Source organism: Physeter macrocephalus, chromosome 20 (genome assembly GCF_002837175.3).
Source record: "Physeter macrocephalus isolate SW-GA chromosome 20, ASM283717v5, whole genome shotgun sequence".
Taxonomy (NCBI): Eukaryota; Metazoa; Chordata; class Mammalia; order Artiodactyla; family Physeteridae; genus Physeter; species Physeter macrocephalus.
In genome coordinates this window covers 61,917,280-61,941,621 of record NC_041233.1, presented here as the reverse complement: position 1 = coordinate 61,941,621, position 24,342 = coordinate 61,917,280, and the positions used below count along the sequence as shown (strand labels likewise).

The 24,342-nt window shown below is 42.2% G+C and overlaps 1 protein-coding gene across 4 annotated transcripts in view; it reads left to right on the top strand.

The window, feature by feature from the left end:
- SORCS1 (sortilin related VPS10 domain containing receptor 1) overlaps positions 1 to 24,342 on the top strand; it is a 587,212-nt gene that overhangs the window by 544,466 nt on the left and 18,404 nt on the right. For all 4 annotated transcript variants that reach the window (XM_055081262.1, XM_024121364.1, XM_024121365.1 and 1 more), the window contains exons 21-24: positions 2,288 to 2,411; positions 8,617 to 8,729; positions 13,332 to 13,463; positions 21,956 to 22,055. In XM_055081262.1, the coding sequence (XP_054937237.1) occupies positions 2,288 to 2,411; positions 8,617 to 8,729; positions 13,332 to 13,463; positions 21,956 to 22,055 (469 nt within the window). The remainder of the gene's footprint in view (positions 1 to 2,287; positions 2,412 to 8,616; positions 8,730 to 13,331; positions 13,464 to 21,955; positions 22,056 to 24,342) is intronic.

Here is a 24,342-nt window from a genome sequence, read left to right as displayed (position 1 = left end):
TTAAATATGTCCTGCCACTCCCTTCTGGCTTGCAGAGTTTCTGCTGAAAGATCAGCTGTTAACCTTATGGTGATTCCCTTGTATGTTATTTGTTGCTTTTCCCTTGCTGCTTTCAGTATTTTTTCTTTGTATTTAATTTTTGATAGTTTGATTAATATGTGTCTTGGTGTGTTTCTCCTTGGATTTATCCTGTATGGGACTCTCTGTACTTCCTGGACTTGATCGACTATTTCCTTCCCCATATTTGGGAAGTTTTCGACTATAATCTCTTCAAATATTTTCTCATACCCTTTCTTTTTCTCTTCTTCTTCTTCTGGGACCCCTATAATTCGAATGTTGGTGCATTTAATGTTGTCCCAGAGGTCTCTGAGACTGTCCTCAATCTTTTCATTCTTTTTTCTTTCTTCTGCTCTGCAGTAGTTATTTCCACGATTTTGTCTTCCAGGTCACTTATCCGTTCTTCTGCCTCAGTTATTCTGCTATTGATTCCTTCTAGACAATTTTTAATTTCATTTATTGTGTTGTTCATCACTGTTTGTTTGCTCTTAAGTTCTTCTTGGTCCTTGTTAAACGTTTCTTGTATTTTCTTCATTCCATTTCCAAGACTTTGGATCATGTTTACTATCATTACTCTGACTTCTTTTTCAGGTAGACTGCCTATCTCCTCTTCATTTGTTTGTTCTGGTGTGTTTTTACCTTGCTCCTTCATCTGCTGCATGTTTCTCTGTTTATTCATTTTGCTTAACTTACTGTGTTTGGGGTCTCCTTTTCTCAGGCTGCAGGTTCATATTTCCCGTTGTTTTTGGTGTCTGCCCCCAGTGGCTAAGGTTGGTTCAGTGTGTTGTGTAGGCTTCCTGGTGGAGGGGACTGGTGCCTGTGTTGTAGTGGATGAGGCTGGATCTTGTCTTTCTGGCGGGCAGGACCTCATCTGGTGGTGTGTTTTGGGGTGTCTGTGAACTTAGTATGATTTTAGACAGCCTCTCTGCTAATGGATTGGGTTGTGTTCCTGTCTTGCTAGTTGTTTAGCATGGGGTGTCCAGCACTGTAGCTTGCTGGTAATTGAGTGGAGCTGAGTCTTAGCAGTGAGTTGGAGATCTCTTGGAGAGCTCTCACCGATTGATGTTACATGGAGCCAGGAGGCCTCTGGTGGTCCAGTGTCCTAAACTCGGCTCTCCCATCTCAGAGGCTCAGGCCTGACCCCCGACCAGAGCACCAAGACCCTGTCAGCCGCACGGCTCAGATTGCTAAGGGTTTTCCTTTCCTCACATGGAAGTTTCCAACTTCTTTCAACCATATACACAGCCCCTTGAGTCACTGCTTTTTCACCGCCTCTGGAGGTGGTGGGTAAGTTCACTCCAATCCTCCATCCATAGCTTGCACGTTAAGAACTTTCAGACTTTGAGCATGTTTTTTCCCCCTTGCCTGGGTTCTAAAACTGGCTGGAGTTGGGTTGCATTGGACATAGAGCCCAGACTGAAGTAGAATTCTTATGCTGGGCTTTAGTCTACCTTTGCTACACAGGGAGGTAAATGAATTTTGATTTGTAAATTAATTAAGGAAAGACAGGAATGAAACGTTTGTGGGGAGTTAGTCGAGGGAGGTCAGTAGGCTAATAATCTTTTTCCTCTAGGACCCCGGTATCTAATTGCATTACAGGCACTGCTCCAAGTCTTTCTTTTTCTTTTTTGAGTCCTCAAACCGCTGTCCAATTAGTACATGTTTCCATAGCAGCTCCTTCCAGGAAACTGCTGATAGGGCTTCTCAGAGGCAGCCGAGCCACACAAGGCCACACCTGTCTAACTAGTATAGTTTGGTGTCAATAGTTGCTGTGTTCCACTGTAATTTTATCTAAATAGTACACCCTGGAGAGGAGCACTGGCAACTTACAGACTTTCAGTGACTACTGCTTAAATCTGGATTAATATGAACCCCCTCTTTAATATTGCCTCAGATTAAGGGATCTGCTTGATACAAGTAGGTTATCAACAAAGAGATATACATCCCACCATCAAGCAAGACCTATGGATCTCCCCAGCCCTGAATCAGGATGATAGCAGGAAGGAGGTGTCAAATTCACAAAGAATGAATAGAGTTTCTTGGGATCATGTCTCTAATAGTCCCTTTCTGGCCTGAACTTGAGGTGATGGGGAGGCATAGGTGGAGTCAGTCACACGGGGATGCCCCAGAAAGAGCTTCCGCTGATTTAAAGAGCTTGTCAGTGGCTCAGAGCCTATCTCATCTGTAATTGAACAGCTTTCCCTTCACTCTGTGGCCTCATTTGTTTTAGCCCCTGATCACCTTGGAGGGAAGCATATCATTCAAGTTTACTTCCGAAGGCATGAACACCATCACAGTGCAAGTCTCAGCCGGGAATGGCATCCTGCAGGACACGAAGACCATCGCAGTATACGGTGAGTGGCCCGCCTCCTGATCCATCACTGCCCTCATCCATCCCTCAGATGAGCTGGTTTGGTACCTTGGTGCTGGAAGCCATCCTGGCTTATGAATCTTCCCAGGGAACAGAGGGTAGTGGTTGAGAAAGAGCTGAGTCAAGTCTCATCTCCTCCTCCGGGGAAGATATGGTTCACCAGCAACATAGTGGTCACAAAACTGCAAGAGGGTTTATTGCTATTTTTTTTCAAACTGGCTTTGGTGCCCATAGAACGGCTGTACGCCCACCTACCTTAGGTAGAGAAGAGTGAGTTTCCTTATGCGTAAGGCTGGTTCATTCCATTTGGTATTTTGGTGGTATTCAAAGAGCTAAAACCTATTATAAAAGAAAGTGGTTAATATTGAGGCTTTTTTTTTAAAGTCCAACTTCAAGAGTCTTGATCTTTAAGAAGAATCTGCCAATGTCTAAATGCTCTGAAAATCTCTTCTGCAAATATGTATCATTTATAAAACACTCAGCTAGTCTAACAGTGAAGAAAGGGTCATAACAGGCACGTGTGCATCATCGTAGACTAGATATTAGTTTGAACAAACAGCTGTACAGAACAATCTGGTAATCAACTGGGGAAATTGAATGTGGTCAGGGTGTTACATGGAACGAAAATTTACTGAAATGGAAAGGTGGAATCCTTGGTGGAAAACAGTTTATACAAACTGATCTCATTTTGGTAATTTTTTTCTGCATAGAAAGATAGTCAGATGGACCTGCACTGAGTGCTTTAGTAGATGGTAAAAATATGAACTCTTATTGTTAACATGAAAGTGGTACTAATGCATCCCGGAAAATTAAAATTTAAAAAGCAAGAATTTAAAAGGCGATAGATAGGGAAATAAATGCTGTGCAGAGAGAGGGCAAGAGAGAGGCTCAAGGGAGGGAGGGAGGGAAGGTGTGACACAGGTTGAGAGGGATGGAGAGACAGAGACAGAGACACACTAGCTCATGGTCCAAACAATATCAATTGCTCCAGTTCCAGAATTAATTGATTCTGATACAGGTTCTGTTTTTCATTTCTCATCTTGCCAACTTGACCTTCAAATTCAGAAAGTAATTTGTAAGCAACTTTGAATATGTCTGGGGACACTCTTCCTCTTGCATGGCTGCCTGTTAGATTACATAATGTTTCCTCCCTCTCCCCTTCCTGAAGAGACTTGATAAGCCCCAACAGAGAGTGAAAGTAAACCAGGGCTGTGCTTTTCCTACAAGGTCCCATCTGTGAGGCGACCTCTTAGCCAGGTGGCCCTAATGGAGGAGAGCTTTCGTTTCTCTTTCCTCTCCATCTCCTTTCTATGCTCTGGAAATGCATTTAATTCTCATAACAATAGTAGTGCAGGGTAGCCAATATTATTACTCTCGTTTTTTTCAGAGAGGTAAATAACTTGCCCCAGCTAGTAAGTGGTGGAGCTGAGCTTCCATGCTCTGAAATTACCCTGCATGATTGGCTCTCATGTCTTTTCCATCTGATGCTCTCTTTCCTCCCTCCCTCCTGGATTTCACCAGTGTCACTAATGGGCACTGACCCATTAGTCCAACAGCTATCTCCTCATTAGAACCACAGACAGAACTTTAAATCTAGAAGGTCTTTGGACTTACCTAGTCCAATCCATTATTTCACAGTTAGGAAATTGTGGCCCCAAAATGGAAAACTACTGGCTTAAAGTCATTCTGCTTTTCACTAACAGATCTAATGATAATAATAATGATGATGATGGTAGTGGTAGAAATTAATGTTGATGTATCCTTTATCAGCATCTGTGCTAAGCATTTGATATATATGATCTGTTTTATTGAATCCTCTGAACAGACTTATGAGAAATATGCTATGATTATCCCTGTTTTACAAGTGAGAAAATATGGAGATAAGTATAATCTGAATAATCTGATAAGTATAATTCTGAATCTAGTTTCATAGAAACCTTCTATCCCTTGCTATGCTTAGTTCTTCCTCTTCCTAAAATCCTTCTAAAGGCATCATCGAGAGTGGGTCATTCTCCATCATATGGGTTCTCTTCATTAAAAAGCATCTCTTAACTAAAAGTTTGAGCAGGGAGAGTCGTCTCTCTCTCCTCTAACCAAATTCCTGAGCCATCCAACATCCTTAATTCATCTTCAGTCAGGTGGGTTGTCCAGAGTTTCATATATATAACTAGAAAATTCTAAGGACAGGCATGACCTACTAAAGGAAAATTGCATCACAGCGTGTTAAACAGGCAAGATTGAATTCAACAGAAACAAATGGCAGGAATAGTTTTAAACACTGGGATAAGCTAGTGGGAAGTACCAGAGGACTCTGGGGGGAGGGGATTATCAGTGTGGTTAAGCCACAGGTGTTTGCTAATTGGTGCTTACGGAACTTAGGCTCCTACCCTCCCAGAGGCAGGGGTGCTATCTTTCCTCTTTATATATATATATATCTTTATTGGAGTGTAATTGCTTTACAATGTTGTGTTAGTTTCTGTAGTACAACAAAGTGAATCAGCTATACGTATACATAGCTCTCCATATCCCCTCCCTCTTGCGTCTCCCTCCCACCCTCCCTATCTCACCCCTCTAGGTCGTCACAAAGCATCGAGCTGATCTCCCTGTGCTATGCAGCAGCTTGCCACTATCCATCCATTTTACATTTGGTAGTGTATATATGTCAATGCTACTCTCTCACTTCGTCCCAGCTTCCCCTTCCCACCCTGTGTCCTCAAGTCCATTCTCTACATCTGTGTCTTTATTCCTGCCCTGCAGGAATAAAGGTTCATTAGTACCGTATTTTTAGATTCCATATATGTGCGTTAGCATCCGGTATTTGTTTTTCTCTTTCTGACTCTTCACTCGGTATGACAGACTCTAGATCCATCCACCACATTACAAATAACTGAATTTCGTTCCTTTTTATGGCTGAGTAATATTCCATTGTATATATGTGTCACATCTTCTTTATCCATTCATCTGTCGATGGACGTTGAGGTTGCTTCCACGTCCTGGCAATTGTAAATAGTGCTGCAGTGAACATTGTGGTACATGTATCTTTTCAAATTATGGTTTTCTCAGGGTATATGCCCCGTAGTGGGATTGCTGGGTCATATGGTAGTTCTATTTTTAGTTTTTTAAGGAGCCTCCATACTGTTCTCCATAGTGGCTGAATCAATTTACATTCCCACCAACAGTGCAGGAGGGTTCCCTTTTCTCCACACCCTCTGCAGCATTTATTGTTTGTAGATTTTTTGAAGGTGGTCATTCTGACCAGTGTGAGGTGATACCTCATTGTGGTTTTGATTTGCATTTCTCTGATAGTTAGTGATGTTGAGCATCTTTTCATGTGTTTGTTGGCAATCTGTATGTCCATTTCAGAGATGGCTCCCAGGTCCTTGAGAAAGGCATTCCTGGATTGCAGAAGATTTACATCTCAAAGGTGCAGAGACAGAATTTACAATTGCAAGTTTCTAAAGTAGACGCTCTAAGAAAAGGGAGGTCAGAGGCTGAAGTCCCAAAGAAACCTGTCTAAAGTTTAATTAAGCTGAGGGGAAAGTTAAGACCATTATGGTCAGACTGAAGGAGGTATCATATTTGGGAAGTTGGCAGAGGAAAGATTGTCTGCCCAAAGCCACACAAGAGACTGGAGGCAAGAAAGTTTAGTTTGCATGGTTTTCCTTAATTTGCTTCAGGGCTCAGGTTTGCCTTTAAATACAAAAAATAAAATGTAAATGTATAGAATTCATCTCTCAGCAGCTGCAAAAAATACATATATTACTGGTGTTTACCCTTTTCAGTCCTCCCACACGCATCCCCTATTTGTTGAATAAACTTAGGGATAACACTTCACTGCGCTGCTGTTTAGCATGCTAAGTAATTACAAAGGGAGCTGCACCATTTTTCTCATTTGTGACTTTTTATTAAGATAAATATCTTCTTTTGAGATGAAGTCTCCACAGTTTGGTTAAGAGGTTTGGGGAAAGTGAAAATGACATACACATACATCTTCAAAGTGAAAAGTTAGGACTCAGTGGGTGATTCCTTGGTGCTGCCATTTACCGTACTACTAATTAGTATGCATTTCATTCTTCTCCATCAGAACTGAAATGGGGATATTCACCTAGGTGGCCAGTGACTCATAAAATAGTCAGACTTTGAAAAATACATGTTTGGAGTAAGCTGACTGCCATAAGTACAGGCCTGATCATGTAAGAGTCTTCAGTGCCTGCGCCTAATAAATCTTTAGCAGTGTTAGGAAACGCACGAGTGGGTTTTTGTGTTTCCTGAACGTGTCATCGGCATTGCCGATGTTGCTAAACCCCTCCTGAAACACCAGAACATGCCTAAAACAAGAAAGAAATGTTTGTTGAATAATAAAATGCATAAATTACAGAGAGCCTCCACTGATATTTATGCATTTATTTATTCAACAAATGTATTAATTAAATGAGTCCTAGTCATTGAAGATCTAAAATGAACTGGTCACTGTCCCAAAGGGCCAGGAACACAGTGCCTCCGTCCTCATTGAACTAATATTCTTCTGTGGGAGACAGACAGTAAAAAAACAAATTATTTATTTATTTATATTTTTATTGGCATATAGTTGATTTACAGTGTTGTGTTAGTTTCAGGTGTACAGCAAAGTGAATCAGTTATATATATATATATATCTCCACTCTTTTTTAGATTCTTTTCCCATATAGGTCATTACAGAATATTGAGTAAAGTTCCGTGTGCCCTACAGTAGGTCCTTATTAGTTACCTATTTTATATATAGTAGTTTGTGTAGGTCAATCCCAATCTCCCAATTTGTCCCTCCCCCGCTGACCCCCCAAAACAAAATAATTTAAAAAGCAAGAAGAATAAAGAAGACAAATAGCGTCATATGGTGAAAGGTGTTAGAGTTGGTGAAAGGGAGGATACCTGAGGTTGCTGGTGGGAGGGGTTTCTCCCGGGAGAGACTGAAGGCTGAAAAAGAGCCGAGAAGGCTGTCATCTGGGACTTGGAGGTGGGCTAACATGGGAAGGAACACGGCATATTGAGAAACACAGGGAAGGACGGGGTCGTGGAGTGCAGGGCAGCCTGAGGGACGTAAGACAGGAGGGAAAGTCGGCCCTGGATTGTGTGAGACTATGAAGGCCGTGATATGAATCTGAATCTTATTCAAAATGCACTGTGGAGCCTCCAGCAGATTTCAGGGGAGCGATGTGATCTGAGTATACCATGTGCTAAGACCCCCCAGGGCTGTGCTCTGAAACTCATCATCGTGCTAGGGCCAAGGCCATGCCAGGAAGCCAGTGACTGAGTGCGGTAGCAATACTAGGGCGAACCCGTTCCTGGGATGTGGGGCTCCTCTGGCTGGCTTTGGCTCGTGGACTTCCCGTCAGTCTCACTGAACCTTCCTCCCTCTCTTGCACTAAGTGTCATATATACATCACGGTCTGACGGTGCTTCAAGCTCCTCTGACCTCCTCCCCATATTCTCTTATAGACAAGAGAATTCTTTTATTTCTGCACAAAATCCTTGCTTTTATAATTCCATCTACTTCCTGTAGGCCCAAGATTAATTCAGGGGCTACTGTGCCAACTAACAAAACCCTTGAATTAAAGACCTGAAAGTTCCTTTAAATGAAACTTCCATGCAAACAGAATTTAGCAATAGAATGACTACAATTATGACTATAATTATATAATCATATAATAATTATTATGATGTAATGATAATGAAGGCATGTGCCCAACACAGTTGTACCATAAGAAAGAAAATCAAAACATGGTGGGGGAGATTATTCAGTCAGTAAATGCTTGAACTAGAGCTTGAATGTTGTGTGCATAGAAGGTGAGAAGGATGGGGCATTCTAGGCAAGGGGCAGCGTGTGCAAAAAGGCCCAGGGGCGTAAACCTGCGATGCTGTCAGGGCACTTCATGTGTGCACAATTAGTGTCCAGGAGTGCAGGGGCTCGAACTGGGAACAATGCCCAAGGCTGTGGAGCTAAGCATGGGCCACAGACTAGGGCTTTGGTCTGGAATAGAAGCTGAGAGGTAAGACGGATGGGATATTGAACTTGCCTTGCAGTAAGGCCTCTCTGGTGAGTATGAAGGAAAAGGACCCTCCATTAGGGCTTTGCATAAAATATAAAGTACAACAGACTTCTTGAGAGACCTATCTGACTTATAGTAATCCCCCTACTGTTGTATTTCCAGAGGAATTTCGATCTCTTCGCCTGTCCTTTTCTCCAAACCTGGACGACTACAACCCGGACATCCCTGAGTGGAGGAGAGACATCAGCCGAGTCATCAAAAAGTCCCTGGTGGAGGTGAGTGCAAACAACTCCTCTGGCCCAGACCCTTTTCCTCTCTGTCTTTACCGAGCTTCATGGAGAGGGGACCCTTCCTCAAAGAAATGGCAGGAAAGAGCCGGAGGCCAGGGGAAGTGGGTATCATCTGTCTGATACCTGCAAAGCTGAGCCCCATACGTGCAGACATGTCACCGGTGCTATGGGGGAAATGAAATTGAGTAATCAGGGGTTCCTTACCCCTTGTGAAACGTTTGTTCTGCTTAGAGAAGTCGACCCTGGAAATAAGCGACAGTCACATGGCAGAGTTCATGATTAGCCATTGGTACATGTAAAAATCAGCTCTTGTGCATCGTACTGGCACAGCATAAATACAATTAGTAAGAGCAACCTGGGTTCCAGCTTCATGAATGGCCAGCACAACAGCACAGTGAGCACTCAGCACAGGAGGGTAGTCATCTTACTATGTCCCAATTCTTTTAATGGCATTTCTCTCCCACGACAGCCCCAAGAGGAAAGTATTATTGGGAGTTCCCTGGTGGTCTAATGGTTAGGATTCAGCACTTTCACTTACATGGCCCAGGTTCATTCCCTGGTCGGGGAACTGAGATCCTGCAAGCCATGCAGCACGGCCAAAAAAAAAAAAAAGCGGGGGGGGGGGGGCGACCTAAAAGATGCTTAAAAAAAGAGAAAGTATTATTGTCTTCATTTGCAGATTAGGCAGTTGAGGTTCAGAGAAGTTAAATAACTTGTCTAAAGCCTCACAGCTAATAAGTGACAGAGCTACAAAACTGAAGTGAAGGATCTGAATCCCGTGTCTGGGTTTTCACATGTGAAGCACAGCCCTGTCCAGTTCCTGGGAGAGTAAGAAGGTGGTGTGGTTCATCCCTTTCTGAGCAAAGGTCACCTACAGTTTGACAAGACACCCTCTTCTAGGCACATTCCCCCCTGCATATTCCACTTCCATGAACAGTCAGAGGAATGGGATATCTGCTCATGGAGCTGCTTGGATTTATTGCACAAACCCAGAAAATCAGAGATGACTTTTCCCTAAAGTCTATTCTTAGCGTGAAAGAAAAGTCAATTTAGGATTAGTTATACATTCTTTCCTGCACCCAACACATGGTGTCTCATGACCCAAAGGGATAAGGAGAGACAAAGGCGTTCAGGTAACCCCTGCTCAGAAAACAGTTCTCGTATCCAGCCTTTTGGCAAAGAGCTGGGCTTCCCCGTATTCATACCATTATCTTTGTTGATATTTATTTAGCACTTACAATATTCCAGAAACTCTTCTCAGTGTTTTGCATTTTTAAACACATTTAATCACAAAACCCCTAGCTTTTGATGTAGATAGAATAATTATTCCCACTTTACAAGTGAGAAAACTGAATATAGAGGCAGATAACTTGCCCAGTGCTGTACAGTTTAGAATCAGGCTCTGGAGTCAGACCATCAAGGTTTGAATCTTGATTACCACTCTACTCTGCTGCTATCCTTTGCCTTGTTACATAGAGAGAGAGGAATAAATGGAATAGTTGGGTGGAGAAGAGTTATCTTCTGTGCCTCTGGGTAAATGCCATCTCACCTTTATCTTTCTTAATGACCCTCAGCATCCATGACGTTATCGATGGCTAAACATTATGGCCACCAGGGGGTGCAGCTACCAGACCACAGGCCCAACTGGAACAGGCCCTTTTGCCTTTGGAGCTGTTTGTCCCTGGTGTGACAACTGGTTTCTCTCCTCTGCTGTCCAAGAGAGATGACTTACACCCTTCAGTGAACCCACAGCTCACCTCCTTCAGTCTATGGCATTCTAGAGATCCATGTCCCTGTAGATCTCCGCGGCAGCTATCCAACACCCCCAGGTGATTTATCAACCAGGCATTAACTCAGCAGTGATGTTTTCCAGGCTGATTTCTCTTCCCATTAATTGTCTAGGGATCAGATGCCCTGAGCCTCCACCTTTCCACCAGCTGTCCAGTAGGCTAGAAATGACTGCTCATTAATATTTCTAGGCCACTGCATAGCATAATCAGCTAAATGGAGAACAAACAGGTTGGCTCAACATCCCTCAGGATAAGGGGTGATGGGGTGGAGGGAGCTTTAAAGACTCCTTGGTTACCCAATCCTAAGAGGCAGCTGAGCCAGCCCTGGTTCCTAGCGCCCCACCCTGTCTTTGAGATCAGTAATTACACTTGGCCACTTCTTTAAGCTCTGAAGTACCCTATTGCCAAGTGTCCCCTAATAAGCTCTATAAGAGGGACAGCCAGCAGTCAACTTATTTATAGTTTTCTTCCTATTCTGTAACAGAATTTGATATAAAATCAACATGCCTTTTCCTCATCGATTGGGATTTTTCTATTGACATTTTGCAATGGAATCTTTAATTGAATGTCATTCAGTAAACAGTTTTGTTGATGACGAGGATGGTTTAGACATAAGCTTTGAGTTTAAAATCTAGGACGGCCCTAAAACAGTATGATATCAGCTGGGATAGGAGCTGCTTTGTGATAAGTGTCAGGAGAAGGAAGGCAGGAGAGCGCTGGTTCAGGACAGAGGCATTATGGTCCGACCAAGGTTCCAAACTAAGTGTCACCACTCACTACCTAGATGACCCGGAGTCAATGTTGAACTTTCCTCCATCTACTGTCTGTCCTGTAGCAGAAATAGGGATGCCCCGCCCAGATCCCCATTCAGGGAAAGACTGTGATCTTAGCTGTTGGGAGTGCTGTGGGCGGAGGCTTCAGCGGCCTTCCCCATGTCATGTCCCTTTCGGAGTGGCTCATGTCCAATGACGCGGTTGTATAAAGGCCTGGCCACTCAGCTCAACCTCAGACAAATCTGAAGGGCCATTCTCACTCCTTACAGGATCTTCTGAGGCTCTTGTTGGCCTTTATCACAGCTCAGCTTCTCCCTCCGCCGATTCCTGCTTCCTGGCCTTCGCTCCTATAGATGTTGATTCCAAGAATGTCCCCTAGTAAACACCCTACGCACTAAACTCAGAGCCAGCTTCCTGAAGACTCCCAACCCCAACCCGTGATCTGTCTTCACCTGTACAGAGAGGCATAATAACACTTGCTTCAAAGAGTTGCTGTGGGGTGTCGCATTACATTATATTAAGAAGTTGCAAAGCAGAAACTAACACACCATTGTAAAGCAATTATACTCCAATAAAGATGTTAAAAAAAAAAGTTGCTTAGCACAATGCCAGACACATGATAAGGACCCAATAAATGGAATTTCCTGCTACTTCGAAAAATATGTAAATGTAGATTTCAGAAACCAGCAATCATCTAATTGGGAAATCATGAAAAATACTCTGAAATAAGTGAACTTTATGAGGGCTCATGAAGGATAAGTAATGTTCTAGCAGCAAATGTATAGACAAGACATTCTGGGGGAGATGGCATGCACAAAAACATTTGCAGGAAAAGGCTGGAATACTGAGAAATTGTACATGAGTCTATTTGGCTAAGCGTAAGATGACATTATGAGTTGTGGGTAATTAAGAAGGAAAGGTGGGACCATATTGCAGAAGGCTTTGAATATATATTTAACCCAGTTGGCAGTGGGAATTTGTGCATGAATTTGGACATGGAAACACAATCTGCGTTGGACTGTAGGAAGATAAATCTGGAAGTAGTAGCCTGTCTCCTGGAGATGGGAAGGCTGTTGTAAAACTTGAAGGGAGAAACTGTAAAGGCTGAATTGAGATGTTAACGAGGGGGGGGGGCATTTAAACCGAAAGGAGCCAATAGGATCATTCGTGTGGAGGGTGACTTGTCAAGAGCTCATAGACTGATTAGATAGGACCTGGAAAGGAGAGTGTGGTGCTGGAGATGAGATAAGGCTCCCAGCTAGGGTATCTGGGCAAGGAGTGGCTCCGGTCATCCACGTGCAGAATGAAGATTTCCGGGGTGAATATGAGAAGTTCTCATAAAACAACCAAATGACGGTCTGACTGGGCCGCTGGAGAGAGAAGCCAGGATTGTAGCCGTGGATTCTAGAACCATGTAGAGATTGGGCTCAGGAAAGAGGAAGTTCTTGAGTGAGTGATGTCTATGATTTTAATAGAAGATTCCTTGCAGCAGAGTGAAGGGCTGAGAGTGCTTCCTGGAACGGGCTGGTCATCAGGGTCTGACGCTGTGGCGAACTCAGCAGACGCCTGGGGGCTGTGGTCTGGGGTTAGGTTAGGTGATGGAGGTTTCTGCCTGGTCAGTTTGGAGAGTAACTCTAATGCTTCGAGGAAGAAGGAAGCTAGGTTAGAAAGTGTTAAGGCATGAGGGGCAGAAGATAAAGCTCAGTAAGTGACGGCCTTCTCACTGGCAAGGTCCACTTACTTATACAAGGCAGGTACTGCTATTATTCCCACTTTTTAATTTGAGGAGATGCAAAGTGTTTCAGGTCTCACGGGGATGGAGCTGGGATCAGACCTCAGAGTCTGACTTGTACCCAGTGGTGTCTCTCACATCCCTCCCCAACTGGTGCACCCAGGACCCTACTTTCCCACCCCACCTCCACACCTTTGTGTCTTCTTCCCCACCCAACTCTCTGCTGATCACTTGGTCCCTTCTCATCAGCTTTCCTGCAGGACTCACATGCGCCTCTGTGTCTCTCCCTCAGGCCACCGGGGTTCCGGGCCAGCACATCTTGGTGGCAGTGCTCCCTGGCTTACCCACCGCTGCAGAGCTCTTTGTCTTGCCCTATCAGGATCCCACAGGAGAAAACAAAAGGTCGGCCGAGGACCTGGAGCAGGTGAGTCCTCAGGTGACATTTCAGCTTCTCCCAGCAGTCTGAGCCACAACCCTGCTAGTGTCTGACAGCAGCTCTGGGGGATCTCCACTTGGGAGCAAGGGTGCCAGCTGTTTGTGGAGTCTTCCACTTTCCTGTCCTCTGTTGAGAAACATAATCTGGTGATTTAACTACAGCTTCACCAAAAAATATGTGCAAGAGTGTGTATTGTCAGCAGTGGCTAAATCACTCAGAGTACATCCCGTGCTATGGGATACTCTACAGTGTTTACGATGAATGAGATAAATCTTTGTGTACTGATGTGACAAACTGTCCAAGATATTAGGCGGGGGAAAAAAGCAAGAGGCTACACAAGACATAGAAGTCAAATCCATTTGTATCTTACCTCACACACTTACATCATAGGAGTACCATGAGAATCAAATGATGTATCTTTTTAAAAAGGTACAACTTTCATACAAATCATGAATCACCACCATACTAAGGTGACCTGATTTGAGCTTATAATAAATGAGTGATATTAGCTCCAAGCACCTCTCCTGGCTACGTGGGGTCTACTCTCTCCTCATCTCCACCACCTCTGAAGTGTTAGGGTATGTGTGTGTGTGTGTGTGTGTGTGTGTGTGTGTCTGTGTGTGTGTCTCTCTCTTCTGCTCCCTTAGATCTTTTTTCCTCCCTTCCTTCCTTTTAACTTCAAAAGATTATCCAATCTCTATAGTGAAGATTATTACTATGATGATGTTATCGTTGTTCTTATTCTTCACCCATTCAGTTAAAATGATCAGTCTTGGTATGGTTCCCCTGTTAAAAGCTACATGATTTTGGTTTCTCAATTCTTTCTGGCAGATAGTTTAAAAATAGCATTCCTCTCAGACACTAAGTAAATATTGGCTTTCTCCCTTCCAGTACTTGGAGCTTTTCAGTTTACTTAGAATAAATCTATAATCTAGTCCCATGATCTCTAGTCTCCAAGATGGTTTGAGAACCTCCTATAATAGCCTTATTAACAACCCCAAATTATAGGCTGGCCTACCTGCGAGCACACCCGCCTTTTAACTGCCGCTTTTTCACTTGGCAAAAGACTCACCTCTCTATTGTTTTCCAGGTGCAAGTAATTGAATAACTGGGCTGTCAAGGAAAGCCCCACTGAACCCCATCTCCTAGTGAACTGTAGTTAGATGTTGGGCAGTAGGGAACCCATCAGACCTACATCTGACTTTGCTCAGCCCTAGCTCTAGACTTCCCACTGTATTTGACAAATTATTCTCTGCACCTGCAATTCAGTGGGAGAAAGAATGGGTTATTTCTTATCACCACACTGCTCATGAGACCTAGAGGGGAGGCAGATCGCTATCCAAGGCATGTAGGTAGGGACGCTTATAATTATTCCTCCTCTGGAAATCTTATGGATTGTCCATGAAATCCAGAATATAGTCTTCTCGATATGGAAGAGTCCAGATTTAAAGCCAGCTAATTTCCCAGGTACCACATCATCTGTGCATCCCTATCTCTCATACTTTTCATTTTTTCTCTAAAATATATTTTCTAGATGTTTCCTTGAGAGGAAATGTGGGAAGAAGAGGAGTGTGTTCTCTGAAACTTGGTTTATTTGTATATCTTGCTTTGACTATCTATTTTCCCTAGAGTTCTTCTTTCTCTTTATTCGGTCTTGTCTGAGTGGCTCCTCCAGGGACACTCTCGGAGACCTGAGTAATTGTCCCTGAGGCAGCCTGGTATCAGGTATTGACAAGCCATTTAATTGGAGATCTAAAGGCAGCTGGCTTGGCTTGTGTGAAAGCTGTGGGACTTAACATTTGGTACACATGTAGGGAGTCCAGACATTTTATTAGAAAGACCACAGGTTTGGAGAAACATAAACCAAGTTTCTAGCTTCAGCTCTTATATTCATTGTGTATATCTTATAGATGACAAATATTCAGAAAAGTCAAGTAATTCAGCCCAAATCACATAATCTATAATACCCATCTCAGAGGGTGTTTGAGAGGTCATTAAAGAAATGATACAGCAAAGCCCTTGACCTATAGTAGATACTCAGTAAGTGGTAAATAGATGGTGGTTACATTTATGGACATTTTGTGATAGGAGGAGAGTATATGAGAAATGCAAAAAAAAAAAAAAGTAAGAGTATTAAAGACTAGTATCGTCCAGGGCATGTATTGGAAGAAAGAGGATGGTGACAATAAGGAGAAAAAGATTAATGAATGAAATTGCACAAGAGAACAAGGACAACAGGAAACAGAAAAAACATGCATGAATGAGTAAACTGGGGGGAGGATGACTCATCTAAGTTATCATGCAGATGGATGACATTAAGGGAAAACAAGAGTACCAAGTGAGAGATTGTAACTCTGGTTAAGGGAATTGCCAGTGTAGCAGCCTTACCCAGGACTCAAACTAAATACAGGGACCAAACAAATGCCAAACCAAGCACATAAGAAATCAGTGTCTTATGGAGAGTATCATTACCCCTATTAATAAGTGCAGTTATGAAATCAACATACAAATTAAGGCTTGTGTCAAGAGCCAGCAAAATAGGGGCTGCCCACAGGAATCCTATAGGTTTTGTCCTAAGAGGGGCCCTTTAATCTTTCTCTCTGACTCAGTCACTCTAAAATGAAGAACTTCAGGCGCCAACAGGGAGCTGTGAATTGCCTGAGGAGACACAACTCTTCAAGGAAAATGAGTTTCTGGTTCTGTTTCTGCAACTAACTCTCAAGCCTAGCAGACCCCTTGCCCTGCCATGCTGCAGATGTGTATTTGGGTACCACTTGACTTCTGCGGGCCCCCCAAGATACCAAGGCTGTTGTACCAGGAAATGAACAAGAGATGTTTTGCTTTGGGTTTTTGGCAGGGTTTTTTTCCTGATGCAGTGAACATATATTCTATTCAAACAAATTTAAGGGGAAAAGGTGAAGTCATGATGAGCTTCTTTAGTTGGGAAGTCCAAGGATACATTTCAGGCGTGGATGAACTCAAAGAGGAAGCGTCACCAGATTACTCCCCTGTCTTCCTCTCTCCCTCTTTCTCCATCTCTTTCCATTGCTACCACATGGGAAGTCTGCCTGAGAATGAAGCCAACACATAGGAATACAAGAATGGCCACAGGAAGCCCCAGTCTTTTATTTAGTCATCTTATCAGCCCCATTCAAAAGACATTGCCTCTCCCCTGAGTGCACCCCAAGAGCCCAGGGTGATAATTCTCACTGACTCAACTTGGCTGAAGTGGGCATGTCTTAACTAGCCTGGTAATCAGAAGACTAGAGCTCCATTAGTGACGACTCAATGTTTTATACCCTCCCTGGCTCAGGAGTTCAGGGAGCCCTTCCTAAACCAAATGGGCAAAGAATAAATAAGGATATGGTTCCTTAAAGAAAAATGTGGGGGAAAGAGAAGGAACGGGAGGCAGGCAAAAGCAACTGACTTCCTCTGTCATAAATGACATAGAAATTTCAACTGAATGCGAAATAAAACCAAACAACAGAAAGGACCCCACTCCTTTAAAGGCTTCACTCTGAATCCCAGATGGAACTTGGGAAGAGCTGACTTTATACCCCCTCTTAATACTCTGGCCCCTTTCTTGTAAAGATACTGCACAGAACTCCCAGCAGGGGAATGAGTTGGACCCTGGCCAGATGGACCCTGAAGACTGTGAGAGCAGGGCCCCAGCAAAGGGCTCTGGACTCTCCTCCCTCAGCTTCCTCTAATAATGTTCCCAGGGGAGGAGAGATGCTGGCTTAGTTGCAGCTATCTTGTCTGTGAAATAAATTGAAAATTCCTCACAGTGAGAAGTACTTGACCTTGTTATCCGGATAACATTGGGCTGGGTTAATCAAGTGACCTCTGTCTGGGAGGGTTCCACCACTCTTTACTTCACATCTCCAGAGAGTGAGAAAAGTCTCACTTGCCCTTAGCTGGCCTCATCAGGGATAGGGCTACCCTGAAACCAGCTGCTCAGGTGTGGAGCACACCATACCCTCTCCACCACTGTACTCCCAGGCATCTCTCTGAGTCCTCAGATTTGTATCTGCCTCTCCTGGAAGGAGGAAGGACCATCATGCTCTGGGTGTGATGCTGTGCTGGGGAGATAAGGAGCCTACGTTGTGCTGTCTTGCTGAATCCTTAAAGGGCATGAGTGCATTTAAAAGGAACAAAAAGACTAAGGACAAAATGTCAACCACCAACAAAGAATATCCTCTTCGGTTGTTTGTGTTACCATATACATTTGACAGATGCAGAATCCAAAATCCAGGGAAAGGAAAGGTGCCTCTGGAAATGGAGCAGTCTATTGGCAACATTTTTAGAAATTAAAGATTCATTATGAAATGTAATAAATCATCTCAGACTACTTTCTGTATACTCAGTCTGCCCTGTTCAGATTTTTTAAAGCAAGGAATTGAAGAAATATTTTGGAGTTCACAAGGAAGGTCACTAAAACAGGAAACTATAATTGAAAGAATAGGTAAGAGTTGAGCCAAAGGAATATGGCAAAAGGAGAAAAAGAGAAGCTTAGAGCTGGTGATGGGGAATCCAAGGGAAGGGAGTGAATATGGACAAATTATTTCTTTACTATGTCATCCAGGAAAAACTTCTTAGGCACTTTAATCAAGCTGATTCTGTCGTGCTAACAAAGCAGAGAATTGTTAAATATAATTCATGTTTGGCTCCATTGCTTACTCCTCCAAGTTTTATTCCAGAAATCATGCTATATGAATTGAGAAAGATCTTTCTCTGGTGATTCCAAAAGTAATATCATTCAACTACTCTTTGAGGGGGCCTTCATAACTTAACAGGGTCAGGATTGACTGACTGGGTTGGTTGCAAGGTCATCCCAGGCAAGTGTCCCTCTAAACATGGCACCAGAATGCTATTTATGTTCAGTAGGGTTTGCTTCCCCCCCTCCCAACTTCAGAGATAAGCATTAGTTGCTTGGCCCAATGTAGCTTTGCCATGGATAAATCTGCCAAAGCCCATTTTGAATCTGTACTTTCACTTTGTACCACTTCTTTGGGTTTCATGTTTCATAAATTACCAACTGCTGTGTTGTCCTTAAACTTCTCTTGTTTGACACTCCATTCTAATGATCTGAGAGTCTGTTTTCCTCTACTGGTCTCATTAAACATTGTTTAGATGTTGAATGTGTTCTTCGCATGGTAACCATCCCTCTGTTGACTAAACATCTCTAGCTCACCACTTCTGGGTACCAGTAGGGTTGTACCCATGAGTCTCTTCTGTAGACAGAGCCATGTGACTAATTCTGGCCAATGAGGTGGGAGCAGAAGTGATAAGCGTCACTTCCAAGCTGAAGTATTCAAATGCCAGTTACAGAACCTTAAGAATGCTTTTTCCCTCCTATGGTGTTGTGTACATTTGAGGGGGCTGATCTACCAGCCTTTGTCCCTGTGTGACTATAATGAGCCCAGCATCATTGCCTACCTGCAGTGGATATGGAGTGTAAGCAAGAAATATACTTCCTTTGTTTCAAGTCCCCCAAATTTTAACATTGTTACCTCAGCCTGACCTAACCTATTCTGATGACCACACTTAAACATCATACTTTGTGAAGAAGATGAGGAGGAGAATTGGTATTTTCCCTCTACCAGGTTCCTTCCACTACACCCTTTTGATGGTGTCTTTCCAAGTATTTTTATTGAGTTCCCACTGTCTTTTTAAGTGGTAGTTTAAACGAAGAGTGGGTTGCATTTGAATCATAGGCATATTGCACCAAATAGGCAGATACTAACAATAATATGTTGTTTCATTGGTCATGATTATTTAGCTGAAGGAGAACAGAAAATGGAGGACAGCAGAAGACGGATGCTAGTACAAAGGATAAATGAAATTTGCTAAGACAACACACTTTGGATAGAAAAAAAAAAAGTGAATAGATTCAACTTGCTTTCAGAGGACCGATCTCCCTGCAATTACACATTACTTCACTTGAGTCTTTATCATGCAAACTTGTGTTCTTTCCATTTAGGCTGTCACCACACTGTTCTATAGTTGCAGTTTATTCTACTCCTTTCATAGCCAAAGACTCTCCTAAACATTATAAATTATATTAACTGGTGAACAGAATGTGGCAATCCTGAGGCTAAGGTTAGGAATTGCCTGTAGCTCATATTGGTCCGCTGACACGGGACTGGTGTTTTATTAAGATGTGTGCTTCACAGTTGGATGAGAGATAGAAGCATAATTAATGAAATGCTGCAATTTTTTATCTCCTAAATCTGCTCAGCTGGACCTCCTTCCAAATAGCTTTTGCGTCTTTGTCAGCTGGCTCAAGGAAAATGTTTTTCATGGAAATGTCCTAAGATTAGGAATCGAACAAAACTGAATTCTCGTATCAATTCTTCAGATATTAACTGGGTAAACTTAGGAATGTCCTTTAAGCTCCATGTTCCTTTCAGTGGAGATACCAACACTAACACCTGAGATACGTTGTGTTAGAAAAAAATAGTAAGAAATATGCAACTTTGCCCATACAAAGTGTTCAATGCATAGATAATATGTGTACAAACATATATAACAATTCATGAACTGATGAAAACAATACAGAATAAACATTTCTGCAGATGGGCTGGAAAACATTTAAAGTAATGTCAAAATCTGTCAACGGTTTCATACTCATTTGAGTAGAGAAATAATATGGTTTTAATTGAGATTATTCTTGTATGCAGTGTAAATTTTATTTAGTTTTGTTTCTGTGCATAAGTTCTTTCCTGCAAAGTATTGAAGAAACATTCTCAGGGAGAAGAAAGAAATATCACTTCAGCTGGCTGAAAGAAAGAAGCCTTTCTCATGCAAATACGTAGTCCCCTTTTGTCTACGTGATGGACTCTGCAAAACAGGATAGTTCCTTAATTACTTCTGATAAGTTTTCCCTATTTGATTTAAAACATTTTTTTCTCCAAATATAAATATGTATGTATGTGCATACATGTATGTGTATGCATATAAGCATATGATATGAATTTCATGCATACTTAATTATATATATTTCACACATATACACACAGAATTGCCAATTGAATGATAAGAATAAGATAGAATAGGAACTTGTACATTGTAACACTTTACAGGACACAAAGGAAAACCATTCTACACAGTCTGTGTTAGAAATCCACTCTTCCTGTAAACCTGGAACATTCTGGAAGCTTCTCAGTACCCAGGAGAAAGAGTAGCTTATAGAGAGAGAATAAAGTTGTTTTCAACATAATTTTATCACAACCTTGTTCTTCTGCGTGTTTTGCCAAGTGGAAACATTTGAGAGGCTGAACTTGAACTGGATTCCAGGTGCTCAACCACGGGTCACTGACAGTCATCCCAAGTTCCTGTTAAGCAAAGAAGTTCATCTGCAGGGCAGTTCAGTTCCATTACTGGACAGGGGCCTCTGCAGGAGACTCTGTGCTTGAAAACAAAGCCATCAGGCCCTGCTTAATTGATTAAAGGACCAAAGCTGTCATTTTGGCAACTCAGTAGACTAAGTGAAACTTAATAAATATAAAATGAAAAATAATTTAAGAATTTAACTAGCAGAACGATGTTCAGAAAGCATCTAACTAGACTTAAATTGCATGTGAATAAAATATTACACTGTGATTAGAATGTTAAAAATGAGGCAAGGAGACCAGATAATAAGAGTGTGGTTTTGTCTGATAGCTTTCCACAAATTACTCGAAAGGGTGAATGAAACAGAGCAAATTGAGCTGGTTTTCTACTTTAAACGCGTGAACAGAGTTTTACCTTGTCTAGAAAACCTTACCTTATGCTGTTACTACCCAAAACAAGGTCCTTTGTCCCTTGTTGGGGTTATTTCATGGCCCAGAATTCCATCGGTCTACCCAGTATACATGTGTCAGCCTAAGGAGTGGTTTTAGGTTCATAAGCACAAAACAAGAGTCAGCCAATGCATTAAGTTGTGATTCACACTTTGTTGCAAATGTATAATTTACTATTTTAGCAGAACAATTTTTATCATCAATAAATATCCATGAAATATCCATTCTGGGAAAGCCACAGGGTATGTTTTGGGGAAGAGAAGGGAAGCAAAGAAAGGAATAAGGTAGAGTCCACTATCAAGGAGTAAAATAAATGGATATGAATCTCACCAGAATTTGTAAATTGTATATATTTACTTCTTTTAAATCCTTGTGTATAACAAATGCCCTCTCAGAAAACCAGGGGTGATTTCTCCAAGCTGCTAACAGGATAATTTTATAAGAGTAGAAATATCTGATTTACTAATAGTTTGTCCTATTTTGTAACAATTCGGATGTAAAGTCAAGTCATGCTTAGAAAATAACTCTATCAGCATATTGTGGACTAAAAACTCAAAATCATATAAAACTCATTCATATCATTCACAGATATAATATTGGGATGCCTCGGTCAGTGCAGTGAATATTGCTCAGCACATTTGTATATAGTTGGTGTGACAGTTTTGGTGGCCCTCACTCTGACACTTCTTCTTTCAGATATCAGAACTACTGATTCACAAGCTCAACCTGAACTCTGTGCGCTTTGAGCTGAAGCCTGGAGTCCAAGTCCTTGTCCACGCGGCTCACTTAACAGCAGGTCAGTGTTCCTATCCCTGGGTTCTGGCTAGTGGCTCTAGCAGAGGGGGATCGCAATTTGTTGTTTCAGCAAAACAAGACTAAATGGTGCCACTGCTAATCAGAAATAGGGCATCAGTCTTTGGAGGTTCCCTTGCCAGGCATTTTTGCCTTAATGGGGACCCATAAGGCAACAGAATAAGGTGATTTTCCCACTCAGTCCCTGGCAAAAACCATCAGTGAATCACTAAAAGACCCCTCAAATGATAGCATACTTCATCTTACAGAAATCTTGAAAATAAAGTTAATCTTACAAATAACTTTCTTCTGGTCTTTCTGCAAAACTTTGTTTTTAAATCATTCATGTTACAAAGAATTTTCTTGCTTTCAGTCTTGGGATAAAGTCGTACAATAGAAATAGCTGGGACTTAGGAGCTGTCCAGGGTCATAGCCAGAAGCTGAACCCCACGTTGGTCAGGATGTTACAAATTAATTAATATCATTGAACTTCTGTCTCTTCACCTGTAAAAGATGATGGGGAAAACCTTCTTCCTAAGGCTATATAGAAGTCTCAATAATAATTCAGGTTGTCCCAAGTATATAGAAATAGATGTTATTGTTTTATATTAATAATAAATTAAATTAACACTGTTTATTGAGTACTTATTTTTGCAGAGTACTGTATTGACGCTGCATAAAGGCCAGTAGGAGATGGTCTTTGCCCTCAAAAAACATATAATCTGGTTGTGTTGTTTCAAAGTTTGGTGATAGCAGTGGCGGCAGTACTGTGGGGTGGGGGAAGTGGGCAATGCGGGATCTCTGAACAAGTAAATGCATAAATACCTTTATAGAGAGACAATAGAACGTTTCTAAGCGCTTGGACTTTGCAATTGTGCAGCCAGACTATTGGTTTCAGTCTTGCTCCATCACTTGCTTACTATATGGACTTTGAGAGGAGACTTAACTAACTTCTCTGTCGCATCTATGACAATGGGATTGCGTGAGGATTAAGTCAATTTAGGTAACGCACTTAGAGAAGTGTCGGGTGCATAGTAAGGTATTATTTTTCTTTTTATTCTTTTTATTCTTAACAATCAGAGTTTTATAAGAAATTTAAAGCAGGGATAAATTGTACCCAGTCAAAAGGACCCAGGGAAGCTTCATGGAGGAGGTAGTCTTTGGGAGGGACCTTGAAAGATGGAAAGGACTGAGCTCAAGAGATTATTCCAAGCACTAAAGCACCAAGGAAGGAACACGAAAGCCTTGAGGGTTTTGGGATGCTGAATAAGTGGGAACAAAGATCAGGTGTTTCCAAGTCCATTCTCTGGTTTCCTGGAGGTGTGCCTAGGTCTAGAAGATGGCCAAACAGGTTGGCCATTGGCCTCTTTTCTGCTTGGATTCCATCTATTTTCTTTATTAGGGTTTCATAAAATGTTTTTTCTTAAAAAAAAAAAAAAAAGCACCACTTTAAAAAAACCAGATATTTGAAAGTCAGTGTCCTGAGCATAGGATACGGAGGTGGAGGGTGGAAATATGCCAGGCTGAGCCGTTTGTACTTCCTTTGGTGGGCTCTGGGAAGCCGTGGAGACCTAGGAGCAGAGGTGTCACTTGAGAAAGGTGACTCTTAAGAGAAAGGATTGAGTAGGGCTGATTTGCTATTCTGCAGCTTGTCCTCCTGATTCATCTGTCGAACAGACATTTACTGAGGTCCTGGCTACACTGAGCCAAGAAGGGTTCTCAGCATGGGATAAAGTCTCTGCCTTCATGAAGCTTCCATCATTGGGGAAAGCCAGGCAGGAAGCGCATTGACAAATGCCACTTTCTGAATGACGTAAAGGTCCTGAAGAAAATAAGAAAGTGTAAGAGATAAACAAACTATGAAGCACCTATGAGGGCAGCCCTTAAGCCTGAGACCTGAACGAAGGCTGCCAACTTATCTCAGAGCATTTGATGATCAAGACTGGCTGTTTCCTACCAAGAAGGTTGGCCTTTGGTCTTCGGTGAATAGTGGTGACATGTGGCAGTTACACATAGCTGGTTGAACTGGAAAACAAAGTCCAGAAACATCCCTTGTAGTCATCCTGATGGCCAAGCCACTGACAGATGTTGTCAAATGAGCAGAAAGTAACTACTTGAAATTGGTTGAAATAAGTTTCCTGATTATTTCATCTAACTACACAGTCCAGCCTGTTAGCTGGCATCCTGAACTTCATCATCTTCTCCTACGACAGCTAAAGTGACTTGTTCCCTTTGAGTTTAGAGGTTAAAAACAACTATGCCTGATACTCCATACTGAACTCTGGGTTTGA